General features: G+C 51.5%; 1 protein-coding gene across 1 annotated transcript in view; it reads left to right on the top strand.

Annotated features, from left to right (window-relative positions):
* The window catches only part of SORL1 (sortilin related receptor 1), a 152,029-nt gene that overhangs the window by 19,087 nt on the left and 117,867 nt on the right, over positions 1–15,075 (top strand). Inside the window, exons 3-5 of the mRNA XM_045797999.2 lie at positions 2,292–2,417; positions 8,941–9,102; positions 10,686–10,753. Coding sequence (XP_045653955.1) covers positions 2,292–2,417; positions 8,941–9,102; positions 10,686–10,753 — 356 coding nt within the window. The remainder of the gene's footprint in view (positions 1–2,291; positions 2,418–8,940; positions 9,103–10,685; positions 10,754–15,075) is intronic.

The raw sequence follows: 15,075 nt of genomic DNA, 5'->3' as shown, positions 1-15,075 counted from the left end.
AGATGGGTTCTGTACATTTCAACGCTTCTTTCCTTTCCACTCAGTGTAAGATCTTCCCCTTTAACAGGGCAACATGTGGCTGTAGCAGAGAGCATTCTCCTAGGAGGGTAACTTGCAAGAGTGGAAAGACAACTGGACCAGGGACTGGAGGGAACCCATTACGTTTTGTCACCTCCTAGCTGTGTGACCTTGGGTTGGTCATTAACATCTCCGAGTCTTGGTTTTTGTCATCTCTTACATGGAAATAATTCTTCATTCACTCACTGATTCATTCATGTCACCCTCTTTTATTCATTTGTGGGACACAGTCATTTACCTCACTCTGTGGTTTCTAATGATGTTTAATTCCAGAAATCTTTACTGAGTACGTGTGATGTTCTAGGGACACCGAGGGAGGCAAAAGTGAGGCTGACCTACAGAATTTTTAAAGGTGGAGAGCGATAGTGTCTACTGAAAAATGCTATCCTAATACGACTTATTATCACATCTGTTCTGAGGAGGTAACTCATAGCGGATTATCAGTTTCGGGGACGTTGGAGCTGGAGGGGGCCGAGTCGCTTTCTGAGAAGCCATTAGTTCAGTACATGTGACATCTGACCCTAACAGGGACTCTCAGCGTCCATCCTGGGCCAGGAGAATGGAAGTGAGAAGGTACCACTTTGTCTTTTTACCCACTCAAACCCTCTGTGAGCTTTTCAGCCTGCCGTGTTTCTGAGGCCGCTTTTATGGCAGCCCCTCACTGTGAGCTTGGCAGCTGGGGACACACGCTGTGTTGTAAGCATGAGTGTTCGTAATGGGGTCTCTTCTGCTGTGGCCCAGATATTGGCAGAGGCTCTATCTGTGCGCTTCTAACCTTGACATCTAATAAATATTAATGCCCTGTGTGTGTTCTCGGTTCCCTTTGTACCTGCCTTGTGGAGTTCATTGTTTACAAGGGTTATTGTTTACAAACATTTGTATGTTTACAATGTGTGTAAAGGCCATGTCTTTGTATATCTGGCACTTAGCAGAGCGCCTGGCTCATGACAGACCCTTGAAATGTGCTGGCTGTCGCATCAGCGTGCACTGACGGCAGTACCTTTCCTGGGATTAGCGCGGCTGTTCCCGTTCTTGTTGGAATTCACCTATCATTTTCCTTTAGAACTTACCTCGATCCTAATAAGTATTATTAATATTCTACTCACCTATTAGGCTTGTCTTTAATCCTCTGATTATGTTAATTTCACATTGCCTAGGTACCAAGTCTGGCCGCAAAATACCTGATGGCTTTATCCCACCATCCACGACCTAAGGTGTGATGGCTTTGGGATTTCTGGCTTTGGAGGCAGGCAGCCTGGATCACATTTCCACGCTGCTACTTACCTTCTCTGTTACTTTGGCAAGAAACTAATCCCCTAAGCCCCTGCTGCCTTGTCTGTAAAGTGATTTTGATAACTGCATTTGCCATGCAGGGCTGTGGGGAGAGCTCCCCGAGCTCTTTCACACGGAAAGGGTGGTACGGTATCTGGCAGCTCGGAAGTCTCCGTGAATGACAGTTCCTTGAATGTTTTACTGTCGTGGTTTCCGGGTAGCCGGAGCCCCGCAAGCAGGAAAGCAGTCAGTCGTGCTGGTGCGTGCCCAGCTCCCGTGGCCGTTCCCTCCGGGGTGGTGGCATCAGCAAGCGTGAGTGCTGGGGCGGGGGGGGGGTCCCTATACATTCAAACGTGCGTATTGAATCACTCAACACTTCCTTTCTCATCTTGGGCTTCTCTGTGGAGTCCTGGGAGGGTTTTCTTTTTTTATCCTCTGCTGTGCTGTAGGAACAGAACTTCCTAGAAGAAGGCTGAAGAATTAGATGACCTTTTGGGACATTTTCGCAGATGGCAAAACAAGTTCCCGGTCCCTCCCCCTCAGACAACCACATTCTGTCTGCCTCTGGATGTAATTTGTTAGACATTTAACCCGGCCGTGGGGAGGAGGTCATCATTGCTTCCATCCGTGGGTCCCCCCAACCCCTCCCCTGCAGGGACGGGAGTTGGCCTCAGAAAAGAGCCTCTGTATTGCGGGCAGCAAGGGCCTGCGGTGCTTCCATGCCTCCTGCCCCCACACGCTTGGGGCGTGGACGGAGAGTTGCCCTGCTTCTCCTTGGTGCGTCATCTCGTCACGTCTGTCGCGTCCTGACACCAGGGAGCTATCGGGAACGCCTCGCGGGACCCAGGGCTGGAAGTTGGCAGGTGGGGGCAAAGGGAGAGGTCTGTCTCGGCCACCTCTTTCACCAGCTCTTCTCTGTCCTCTCCTTCTCCCTGATCCAGGTGTACGTGTCTTACGACTATGGAAAATCATTCAAGAGAATTTCGGAGAAATTGAGCTTCGGCGTGGGAAACAGCAGTGAAGCGGTGATCGCCCAGTTCTACCACAGCCCTGCAGACAACAAGCGTGTAAGGAAGGGCTGTCCCGCCCGTTGTGACTTCATGGGGCTGAATTCCGGGACCACTGCCATGCTAAAGCGGGTGGGGGGGGGGTGGGCGGGGGAGGTGCTGGGAGAATGTGCGCCTTGTCGTCATCTCGACAGCGTGACCCGTAGCCAGGGCCTGTTTTTCCGCTCACCGGGGAGTTTGGCAGAACACAGGTGTCAGGGTGAAACTGTGCAGAATCAGGCCGGCCAGGTACTGGCCAGGCAGGATTTCTGAACGAACAGTGTCAGGCTAACGGGCAGAAAGAAAATCTGCCAACGAGTGAACTGCCCATCTCACAGGTGGCAACAGTGTTACCTGGGTTTACAGGGACTTTCACCACCCGTCTGAGGCAGATCTTGCAGAATGCTTGCCGAATGCTTGGTTTGGTCAGTGTCACCAGTGCGTGTGGGTGTGCGTGTGCACCCCCCTCCGTCCCACCTGTACCGGTCTAGAAAAGACCACCAAGGCAAGGCGGCACATACTGCTGTGCCTCTGGATTTGTTTTCCCAGCTGGCTGGCCCTGGGCTGTGTTTCTGCAGCAGAACCTGGCAGTTGGATATGGAGGAAGCATTGATTTGAGATTGCCCTGGGCCCCCAGAGAGGGGGAGGGGGAGGACGGAAGGGCAGGAATCAGGCAGCCGGCACGGTTAGGCACGGTTAGGTCGCTGTAGCTTGGAGAGTTGTATCTGATTGCTTTCTTCCCCACTCTGGGGAGCCCTAGCTTGTTTCCAGAGGCAGGATGACTGCCCCTAAGTTTGCTCAGGAAGCTCTGAGGTCAGGGTAGCTGCTGCCTTTGTTTATCCAGAAATGAACGAGACCCACAGGGTCCTCTGGCCAGGTGCCCCCCCCAACACTGGCTTCTCGGGTTGCCTGTATTCAAAATATTTAGCCACTGAAGTGGCACTGGCCAATCGGAACAGAGCCAGCCTGGAGGGAGCTGGGTCCTGAAGGCCACCCTGCCTGGCCAGGCATTAACCTTTTACTTGCTGGATGGTGGACAGGCCCTGGGGAAGGGGCCAGGCCACTGGTGCTTAGGAGGGGCCTGTCTTGGGTTTCAAGGAAGCAGTTATTTACTAATGGGTATAGAAAAAAAAAATTTTTTTTTTTAAACTAGAATAGCTCCTACGGGCATATACTGGCTAATATTCGCCCTGCCTGATGCTCTGAGAGTGGAGCAGCAGTCAGGAACAGCTCCCTTACCTAACTTGCTCCATGATGAAAAGCAAGGAAAAGGTGTTGGAGGGACTTGGCTCTGGAGACAAGATTTCCAGCTCTCTGCAGCCACTCCTCCCACTGCACTTGGTTGGGCAGGTCCGGGCCTTGGGGCACCCAGAGTTAGGTGGGCCCTGCTGCCTGCTTTGCTCTTGGCTTCTGAGAGGTGAGGATCCCTGCCCCAGGGTCCAGGTTGCTGGCTGTGCCACATCCCCCCTGGATAGAGCTGTATGCCCCCTGCCTTCCAGGAAGCAAATAACACTCAGGTTCCTCACCTTGTCAGGATATACTGTCGATTGTTATTATCATTATCTTTATTCATAGCCCCAGAGCTAACTCTTACTGCAGTTGTGGCCTTGGAACCACCCTGGGGTCCCTCTGGAATCTTCTTTTTCAGCTCCATCTGCCCCCTCCTCACCCCTACCACAAGGGCACAGATGTCTGCAAGCAGGTCCCAACTTCCTTCCTGCTTGTCGTGGGTTGTGGTGAGCAGCTGCTAGGCCCACACGCATGTCTGAGTAGTCAGAAGACAGGAAAGATGATGGTCTGGGCTTCCAGAGCACGTTTGGCGCAGGGGCAGAGGGGCTTTTGGAGCATTAGGTCAGGAGAAGGAGCAGGACAGGGACCAGGGCGCCGGGGCTAGAAGAGAACGTCAGGGGTGGTCGTCAAGGAGTTTGGGGTACTGCAGGGGCAGGGCATACCTGCAGCCTGGGCCCTCCCTATGTGGGAGGTGGGGCATGTTGGGCTTCTCACCAGAGAGATGGACATACTTGGGAATTGGTGGGGAGCTGGAAGAGGAGCCGCCCTCTTGGAAAACCTAGCGACAGGTGGAGCAGGGGCCTGGAGCAGACTGAGTGGGGTTAGAGATGCAGCATTCGCTGCTGAGTTTCTAGTTCCCCAAAGAAGGTCGTTACCTCTCCCCAACTTCTCAGGGAGGAAGCTGTGACTCTTACTGTGCCAGTTACTTCTGTGACTTTTGCCTTTGTCCCTTGGCAGGCAAATTGCCTCACCAGACCTTCCACTTCCTGAGAAAAATCACACAGGCTAGGTGCCTTGCTGTCAACACCACCAGGGTGCTGGGCCCAGGCACATCCCCCGTGTGAAGACGTGAGGGGTGCTGTCAGGGAGCGGGGTTTGAAATGGTTGAAATGACCGTGGACGGTGGCTTGGAAAGGTGAGGATGTCACGCGAGGGCCACGTGGAAGTCTGAGGGGGCGTGTGCGCCTGTGGAAGGGGAAGGGAAGTGCTGGTTAGGCAAGCAAGCTCTGCTCCGGTGGTTTTGGTTTGTGATGGAGATGGAGTGGCTGCAGGGTCATGTGAGGGTTTGGGTCTATTTTTGCACCTGCCGCCAGCCCTCACTTCCTTCTTCTCGGCCTTGCGTGCTGCCTCCCTAAAGCAGTGCACAGCCTTGGCCACCTGGCAGTGCTGCTGGCCCCACGGCGCACCCGAGGTCAGCCATGCAGTACGTCTGGGGCTCCTTCCAGAAGGTCCCAGAGTGTGCAGCTAGGCTTCCCAGCCTGGAGAGGTGGGCCTCTCTCTCTTTCCCTTCATTTTCACCTCCTGGACATATGTTGCTTCGTTGCTTCCTCTGCCCTTCCTCCTGTCGTCGTGCTCCTGGTTCCACCACTGAGACCTGGAGAGAGTCACTTATGCCAACATGGAGGTGCATTCTGTAGTTAATTTTATGTTTCTAGAGGTATTTGTATTTTAAGAGGAAACATCATTTTAAGCCCAAAGCTGAACATTCAGTGATTGCAAACAGGGTGGGAAAGGTGGGGGTGTCAGAGGACACTTCTGAAATCGCACAGTCTAGGAAGCACCTGGTAGGTCGGCTCTGCTGGCAAATCTGTGGGGTTGGCCGTGAGGAGATAGGGACCTCAAGGCAGAGTGGGACATGCTGTACTTCCTGTCCCATGCTCGTGTGGTACGGTTACATCACAGCTGTGCCTCAGTGTTGACGGGAAGCCACAGGTGGGTGGGGCTGGGGCTTAAGTGAGTTCGGGTCAGAGGAGCAAAGGCTTCACGGGGTACTTGGGGTTGGTGATGGAGCTTCAAGGACGGGCGTGATTCCAGTAGCTGAGCAGAGTTGGGGGGAGTCCTCGAGGGGGAGAAGGCCCTGGGCAGAGACGTCAAGGTGCCAGTCTGTGATTTCTGTGTAGGCAGTAGGGAGACTCCCTTCTCAGGGGTGGAGGGTTGGCGTGGGGGTGCTTCGAGATACCAGGCAGGCCCCCCCAGCTGAAGATGGAGGAGTTTGCTTTTTGCCTCAAGGACTGTGGGGAGCCATGAAAGGATCTTTGAGTAGGGGACTCGCTGTAAATAGAGTCTTTTAGGGAAATGCATGTCCTGGCAAGAGGCAGGATGGATTGGAAAGGGGAAAGATTAGAGAAGGGTTAGGAAGTCATGGTGGGGGGTCGTGGTAATATAGGCATGACGTTGCCGGTTCCTCAGCCGAACTTCGTATCGCCCTCTGAATATTTCACACCCTGCCAAGCCCGGGAAGACACAAGGGGGTCTAAAGAGCCCAGCGCCCGGTCCCAATTTGCTCATGGGCTCTAGTAGGGAGTGGGCCACATTGGTAGCACTGGGGATACAAAGGAGAGCAGAGATTATGAAGAGGGAAACATAACTGGGTGGGCGGCTGCTGGGGAGTGGGGCCGAGGCAAGGCTGTGGAGCGAAATCCCAGCTCTCATCGTGAGGACTCAGGCAGGGAGCAGGTGTAGCACTCGGAGAGCTTGGGACGCGGCGGGACGGTGTCGGAGGACGCGGTTCTGGACATAGCGAAGTATCTCGGCACATCAGAGGGGAGATGCTGGGGAGGTCAGAAGTCAGGGTCAGACTGTAGATTACAAGACCTGACATGCCTGATCTCAGTGGCGGTAGTTGAAGCCGTGTGGGGGTTAGCCGCAGAGGACGGCAGAGCGATGAGGAGATGTGAGGGTGGGGAGCGGATGAAGGTGAAGAAGGAGCCGGAGGAGAGCCAAGGACAAGGTGGTCAGGTGTGAGGCTTGGAGGCTTGGCATGAGACGGTATCGCCCAAGGCCGGGGAAGGGAGCTGCTGCTACAAGCTTGAGGGAGAGAGAAGGCACGTGGATGAGCCCCGGGGGCACAGGGTGAGATCTAGGCATGAAATCCAGGAAGTTCTGCCTCTTTGTTGGAGGAAGAGAAGAAAGGATTTGGTGGACGGTGAAGTGGTGGGCTCTGAACCGGCCAGACACGGCTGTCGATGCTGCGTCCTGGCTCACCTTGGCCGGTTAACCTCTCTACGCCTTGGTGTCCTTGTCAGTAAAGGAGGATAACAGCCTGTCTAAAGGCTGCCTGGCTGTGAGTACCGGAAGGATGAAATGCACTAAGGATGAGCGTGAGCTAAGGCACGCACAACTTGTCTGCTCAGCTCCTGGCACACACTGAGTGTTATTAACACGTTTCTTTTTTTTAATAAACTCTGCACCTAATGTGGGGCTCGAACTCACGACCCCAAGATCAAGAGTCGCCGGCTCCACTGTCTGAGCCAACCAGGCGCCCCTGTTCTGGACACGTTGAGCTATTATTATGAACGACAGATAATCACAGTCTATAACCGGCTACATGATTTTTAGATCTTCAAATGTGAAACCCCTAGAAACCATGGAATAGATTTCTGGAGAAATCTTTCTAAACTGAGAGCACTCCGTTCCCTAGTAACCGAGACGGTTTCGGAGCAGGAAGATGGGCTCCGTCATTTCTAGGGAACGCCTTTTATGCCCCGAATGATGATGGTCCCCTTAGGATCATAATTGTTTTTACAACATTACCTTTGCTTGTGGTCATTTGTGCTTTCACAATATTCGCTCGCCTGTACGGTTAGATTTAATGAGGCTCCTACGGAGTTTGGAGTACTCTATCAGATGTCGTGGAAGAAACACGAGAGAAAGAACACGTAGAATGCGCTCCTGGGGATCGGGGAGGGAAAAGCCAGAGGCGAAGGAGCGAAAACACATGAACGCAGCGTGCAGACCAGCACAGAGTCTTAGGACATGCCTAAGCTGCTCGTGCCGAAAGGATTCTGAGCAGAAGATCGATCTGGGTCAGATGCAGTCGATGAGGGGAAGTGTGGCTGAGACGGATTCTTTTGGATTGTTAATTTCTGGGGTTTCAGGGACTGGCTGGCGCTTGGAGCTGGGTACCCCTTGCTCTGGTTCACGGTGAGCCGCTGAGCCACCCTCGGCCTGCTGGGAGCAGGGGCTGCCCTTCCCATCTCTCGTGTCCGTTCCAGGCCTGCCACCATCTGTGCTCTGTAGACGTTTCCTGCAGGCCCTCCCGGCCGTCCTCAAGTCCGTGCTCTACTTTTTTTTCCCGTGTGTTCCCAAACTCAAACTGCCCTCAGCTCGGGATGTTCTTTGCCTCTGGAAGTCTTGCCTGCCCTTCGAGGGCCAGATCTTCCCTGGAGTCACTTCTGATCTCCCAAACTGGAACTTGTCTGGACTGCGTGCTTTCACAGGACTCTGTCCGTGGTTCCCCACTGAATCTCATTTTCCCTTGAGTTATAGTCACCCACGATCACGTCTGTTTTTCTCCCACACGAGACTGCAAGGATTCTGCGTTTTCACCATGGTACCTGCAGCATCTGGTCCATGGGGAATATTCAGCACACATTTGTGAAGTTGAATTGCCTTGGTCCTTTCTCCTGGAGAACTCTCTAGGCTGGCAGTCACACTGCATTCCCCCGTGTTCAGAGCCACTCACCTGGGCAGGGCTACATCAGGTGAAGGCCCTGCTTGCCAGAGCTCTTCCTGCCGTGTCCCAGAGTGAGGCGGCCAGCCCCATGGGCAGCTTGGTCCCAGAGCTGCCCTGTCCCCTGGCCCAGTGGCCGGAAGGAGGAGCTAATCCTCTTAGATGGGTGTGATCATCGGGGTTTCCCTGGGAAGACACATCTGTAGCTGCTCAGAGGATGGAGGGAGGGAAACAGGCTCACCTGTGTGCAGCCGGTCTGAAGAGCAGGCCTGGGTCCCAGCCGCCCTCTGATGGTGCCTGAGTGACTTGCCAGAGGGTGAGAACGGCCAGGTCCGTTCAAAGAAAAAAAATAGGCTTGACTAGCTTGGTTACCTGGTGAAAGGAGAGCCTGTCCTGTACCCCTTCCTTCCCTGAGCCTTGCTTGATGTGCACCAGCGTTTCCTCCCAGCCGGGAGATGGGGAGGAAGCCGCGTGGGGGGTCCCGCAGGTCCCCGGCCCTGCACCCACTGCCGGGACTCCTGGGGGCGGGGTGTTGGGCGGCCCTGGCCGGCCCGCTCTGAGCTCGCCTCTTCTCTCCCACAGTACATCTTTGCGGACGCTTACGCCCAGTACCTCTGGATCACGTTTGACCTCTGCAACACTATCCAGGGCTTTTCCATCCCGTTCCGGGCCGCCGATCTCCTCCTGCACAGCAAGGCCTCCAACCTTCTCCTGGGTTTTGACAGGTCTCACCCCAACAAGCAGGTAAGGGAGCTTCTGGAACACAGTCAGGTGGGGCTTCTCCGGTTTTCTGTCCTGCCCCAGGGGGTTGTGTGTCCTCTGAGTGACCTCCCCCGACCCCTCCCTCCTCCTTTCCCAAGCTTAGCCTTTGTACTAGTTGATGTCCCATGGCTGAGGAAAACTGTATCTCCCTGGCGCCCTCCGTCTGCCTCCCAGCCAGGGGGCAATGCCAAGCGCTCCGCTGGCCCTCGTAGCCAAACATCATGCCCTTGTCAGTGTCGATGCTCCTTTGTGGGTTCCGGGGGTACATCGAAGCTCTGGAAATTAATCAGACAGAGCCAGCTAAAGAAGTCTGGAGTCTGAGCTCTGCGGGGACCTCTTCTTGAATTTCTGTTCTACCTTTCCCAGCCTCCACCTTAAACACGCTGCTTTCGTATCATTTATTTGAAATTACCATTAACTTTAATTTTTTTTCCTGCACGCGTGTGTGCACCTATAATATAAATGTGTGTATTTTTCTCCTTAAATCTGGATTTGAAGGAGAGTGAGATGGGGAGAGAGCCCACGTAGGATTTATATCTCAAGGTTGAAACTTGCCAAATGTAGACTATCAGTCTGGTATAATCCCATGAGACCAATAGACCCTGTAGGATTGGATTCTTGATGACTTTTGAATGGCTTGGCTCATAGGAACCTTGGAACATTTCTTTTTCTTTGAAGATTGTTTAACCAAAACATGATCTGTTTACCTTCCCTTGCCTTAGGGAGTAACCTAAGTACGGGCTGGGTCAGTTTACCAGTGTAGGTGGGTTAACGTTATTTTTAGTCTTCTCCTTCTTCCTATGTGGTCACTAGGGCCAGAGGAACGCTCGGGTGCTGTGTTTGGAAGTTCGGGGGACTTTGGCAAAGACCAGCAAGGTCATCAATCCTGCCCGTATTGTTTGTATTCAAGTGGTTCCCCTTGATGCTCTTTGCCTCTGCACTTAGCCAGCATCCCCTCTGTTCGCCTTTAATCACCGGGCCCATTATGTGTTTTTAAGGACACGGTTTCCCAAGCGAGAAGGTACAGAGTGTAATCCTTTGTTTTTACTCTCCCTGATGGCTAGTGTTGAGTAAACTGTAATTTCTGATGATCCGTAAATGGAAGACAATCCCCAGTCATTTTTCCTTGTAGTTCTGGAGGCCTTAATAACTGCGGAGAGGAATGTGACGGTGCAGATCTCGCCTTCCCTCCCCCTCTCGTTCGCATTTGGAGTAACCAAGCTGGCCTTGCTCATCTCTGGGCCTGTCTTCCCAGACCGCACGTTATTTATGATGGGGCCTGATGGCCGTGCTGTTCAGGTTATGCCTGCCTCTTGCTTCTTTTTTTTTTTTTTTTTTTAAGATTTTATTTATTTATTTGTCAGAGAGAGAGAGTACACACACAAGCAGGGGGAGTGGCAGGCAGAGAGAGAAACCGGCTCCCCGCTGAGCAGGGAGCCCCGTGTGGGATTCGATCCCAGAACCCTGGGATCATGACCTGAGCTGAAGGCAGGTGCTTAACTGAGCCCCTCGGGCGTCCCTGCCTCTTGCGTGTTGATCCCTTCTTGCCCTTCTGGTCTTTGCAGCTATGGAAGTCCGACGATTTTGGTCAGACCTGGATCCTGATTCAGGAACACGTGAAGTCCTTTTCTTGGTAAGTCATCCCCCCGAAAGGCTGAATTGCATAATCACCTTTCTTCAGTTCCAGCTCCTTCATGGAGGACAGACCTGCCTCACCTGAAGTGTGGAGCCTGTGGTTCTGGAAAGGCACGTTCCAGACCTGGGAATTAGGGCTTCGAGTACAACACGCTCACCGTGCGGGGCGGTGGGAGATGAGAAAGAAGGTTATTTGTGAGAGAAGTGATGGAGCTTTTGCATTTTCCAATCCATCAGGGAACCCAGGGGAATGGGAAGCACTTGCATGGATTAGAATTTCTAAAGACCTTCACTCTTGGAGCATGATAACAGACGTGGGGATTTTTCTCTGTATAACGTTCATTCACGTGTTCATTCATAACGTATTTTTTTTGGATGCCTGCTGAATATAAAACATTCTAGATGCTTTAGGGTAGAAGACGTTGAATAATTTATGGATATAGTTATTAAGGAGACTGCAGCTCAGGAGATAAGAAAAGACATTTTGTGCACATAACACATCATGGAACGTGCTCAGAAGTCACGGATGTAGCGGGAGAAGCCAGAGGGGGTTAGGGTGGGAGGATCCCAGACAGCTCCATGGAGGAGGTTCCCTTTGAGCTAGGATGTGCACCAGAGGCCGGAGGTAGCAGGAGGGGCCGGGAGGTGTGCAGGGCGGGGATTCCGGACAGAGAGTGGCCAAAGGCAGAGACAGGACACTGTGGCACTTGGGTGGAGAACACGGAGTCTCACTTCTGGACAGTGTGTTGGGTGAAGTTTGAGAAGGGACGTTGGTGTCCGAATCTGCAGTGCTTGCTAAAGGAATCTGGACTGAATTCTGAAAGCAGCAAGGAGCCCCTGTTGGGCTTTGAGAAGGAGAGAGAAATCAACAGGGCTGGACTTGAAGAAGTACAGTTGTTTCTAGTCGTATTTGCTTCTGGTCTTTCGCTGTTATAGGAGGCAGTATGTAATCTCGAGCAGGTGCGGTTGTTCGCGTGTGGGCTAACGTGCAGAACAGATTTTCAGGGGCGGACGTGCTGGGTCAGCGGGTCACTCAACCCCTTCACACTCAGTAAACTGGATTCCTCCCACGTTGACCCTTGACCTTCATCGCCCTCAGTCAGCTTCCCCTGGGATCTTCCCCATTTCTCTTTCTGGTTGCTCAGGCCAAGAACTTGGAGTCATCACTGATTTCATGTTTGTTTCATGCTTCACATTACACCTGTCAGGAAATCCTGCTGTCTCTGCCTTCGGTTTATATCCAGAATCTACTGCTCAGCTATGACTTTACTCCAAGCCACCACTGTCACTCAGTGTCACCAGCCACCACCTGGTCTTTCCACTACTACTCCTGTCCTTCTGCAGTTAGTTCTCAGTACATGGCTGGGTTGATCTTCCTAAAAACAGGTCAGATCATGTTATTCCTCTCTCTGCTTTGAATGCTTTAATATGCACCATCACTTCTCTCAGATTAATGCCAAGGACATTCTTACCACAGGGCCTTTGCACTTGCTTTTTCCCCTGCCTAGACTGCTCTTCTTCAAGATATACTTATTGCTTACCTCATTCAAGTCTGCTCAAATAACACTTTCTAAATGAGGCCTATGCTAAGGATCCTATTAAAATTGCAACTGCTCCCCTGTCATTTCCTGTGCCCCGATTTGTTCTTTTTTTGTATCACACTTACCACATTCTTTTTTTTTTTTTTTTTAAAGATTTTATTTATTTATTTGACAGAGATAGAGACAGCCAGCGAGAGAGGGAACACAAGCAGCGGGAGTGGGAGAGGAAGAAGCAGGCTCATAGCGGAGGAGCCTGATGCGGGACTCGATCCCATAATGCCGGGATCACGCCCTGAGCCGAAGGCAGACGCTTAACCGCTGTGCCACCCAGGCGCCCCCACACTTACCACATTCTAATATGAGATTATTAGGGTTATTATTTGTCTTTCTCTTTTTGATAGAAGAAGCTCCACAAAGGCCGGGGCTTTGGTCAGTTTTGTGCACTGATACATCCCCAGTGAATAAAGCACTGAAGTTGTAACTTTGGTAGAGTTTGCCAAATCTATGGAAAGTGTCAAATTTTGCTCTCATCTCAGTAACATAGAACTGTGCCTCTCTCCACAACCAATGTGTTGGGGAAGATGTAGTATCTCAGTATCGTCTTCGTTTGAATTTTTCTTCTTATGAATAAGTTTGAACATCTTTTAACTGCTTAAGCATCACTTTTATTTCTGTTTTTATGACATGTCTTTTCATGTGCTCAGCCCTTTTTCTGTTGAACGGTTAGTCTTTTTATTGATTTCCAGGAGCTCTTTGTATATTTGAGGTTAGGAGTTTGTGACATGAAATATCACACGTGTAGGTTCGTTTATAATTCTCAGTTTAGCATTTGTGTTTTGAGGTTTCCATGTGGTTTTTGGTCCTCATTAAATGCAGTGGTACATACGGTCTGTGCTGCTTTTAGCAATCTGTTTGCAGAAGAATGTGTTTGAGTTGGTATTGCTTCCTTGGTGAGTGGGGACAGTGAAGGTGGAGGGAGCCCAGGGCGGGGTCCAACAGCTGAGCATCTTCAGACCCCATAGGACTTCCTTTTCAAAGAGGGCAGCCGTTTCTGACCCTTGTGTTCTTTTCCTTGGGCAGAGGTTGTGGTGTTTAGTGAAATTATGACTACAGTCTTATCCAAGTGTAACCTCTACTCGAGGAATACCATTAGAACTTCTTTTTGCTTTACTTGTGTTGTAAGGGGACAAACTGCCCTTTTATCTGCTTATGTAACCGTATATTAAGAGGGCACACTAGCAGGCTGACGGAGTAAAGGAACATCATGTTTGGGAATTTGTATGTTGTACCTTTTGCCTCCATGCACATATGCAGATATCTCAGGGGAAAGGACTGGCCTATCTTATTTTACATAATTGCATGTCTGGTGTCAGGGCATTTCAGGCCATTTGGAGGATTTTCCCCTAGGATTTCCCATAATAAGGGAGAGTGTGCCTCTGAGAATAATGGCGTACATTTATTCAATCATGCAGGGCAGCCTGGGAGCCACAGCAGTTTGGAAAACCAGGGATCTATGGAATCCAGAGCTGGAGATTGGCAAGACGGGACGATGGAAGGGCAGTGGGGGAGGGACTCAGGGATGCCCCGTGGAGCATCATTGAAGGGTTGTAGGTGAGGCCAGGTGAGGACTGGTGACTGTGCTCAGAGATGGAGCAAGGCTTGGAATTTTCGAATGAGGGCAAAGGGAACAGAAGGTAGTGGAAGGCTAGCGATGGCAGAGGGACAGAGCTTGGAGGCAGAGCGGCTCTCAGAAACGGGAGGGCCACACAGGGATCACGGAAGAGAGTTGGGGAAAAAGTCACAGCTCTTTCTCTCTCTAGATGCTGCTTTTGTTTAGGAAAAGAATAACAGAGGTGAGCTCAGTCTCAAAATTATCTGAGTGAAGGTCCCTTCCTCTCTGCCTTTTTAAAAATATCCAGCAGCTTTGTTTTAATTTGCATATCCTCTAGGGTAGAGGAAGTACTTTAATCAGTACTTCTAATTGTGGAAAAGAAGAGAACATGCCACCACCCCCACACATACGCACACAGAGTGTCTGATGATGAGCTGTTGTCTCCCGCACTGGGACCCAGGCTGCTGGCGTCTCCAGTGCCCTGCTAAGACTCCAGATTGTGGGGCCAAAGTCATGTCTTTTGGTTTTCTATTTATCTCCCCCTTCCTTCCTCCCTTTCCCTCCCCCCCTCCCATCCTTCCTTCCCGTGCTCTTGACAGTATATCTTTGAAGGAATTTTATATCCGAGCCTTCATTACCCCTAGAGCCATCATGCACATGGCACTGTGCAAAGACAGGTACAGAAGCGAGTCCTGCCTTTCCTTGGGTCATCCCTGCATCCTCGCTCTGAGGCTCTCCTCCTGATTTTCGCCATGTGCTGAATGGTCTGCCTGGCCTGGTATCATGTTGAGCATTAGGAAACCTGAAGATTAGTCCTCCCAGCTGTTGTTGGGGCCCTTATTTGGGGGAAACTCCAGTTCTGAGATTCTTCTCGAGGGAGTTTGATCAAGTCAGCCTTGCAGTTTTCGGTTTGGAATAGCCTTTGTGGTCCATGGATTCAGTGCGGCAACACTCAGTTCAGCTGGGAGCCCTGTAGGACAAAAAAATATAAGACCTGGCCTTTAAAACACCTGTACTCTGTCTAGGAAGCTCAGACACGTTATGGTGAGCAATAGAGCACAGTGAATAAGAAGCACCATTGTATAAAGTCACAAGAGTGATTCCAAAATCCACCCACCCAGAGCAGTTTTCTGCCTTTGTTTGAAACTCACATGACATTAATGCGTA

The sequence above is a fragment of the Ursus americanus genome, chromosome 16 (genome assembly GCF_024610735.1).
Source record: "Ursus americanus isolate L20-20 chromosome 16, mUrsAme1.1.p, whole genome shotgun sequence".
Lineage (NCBI taxonomy): Eukaryota > Metazoa > Chordata > Mammalia > Carnivora > Ursidae > Ursus > Ursus americanus.
This window is presented reverse-complemented; position numbering and strand designations above follow the sequence as displayed.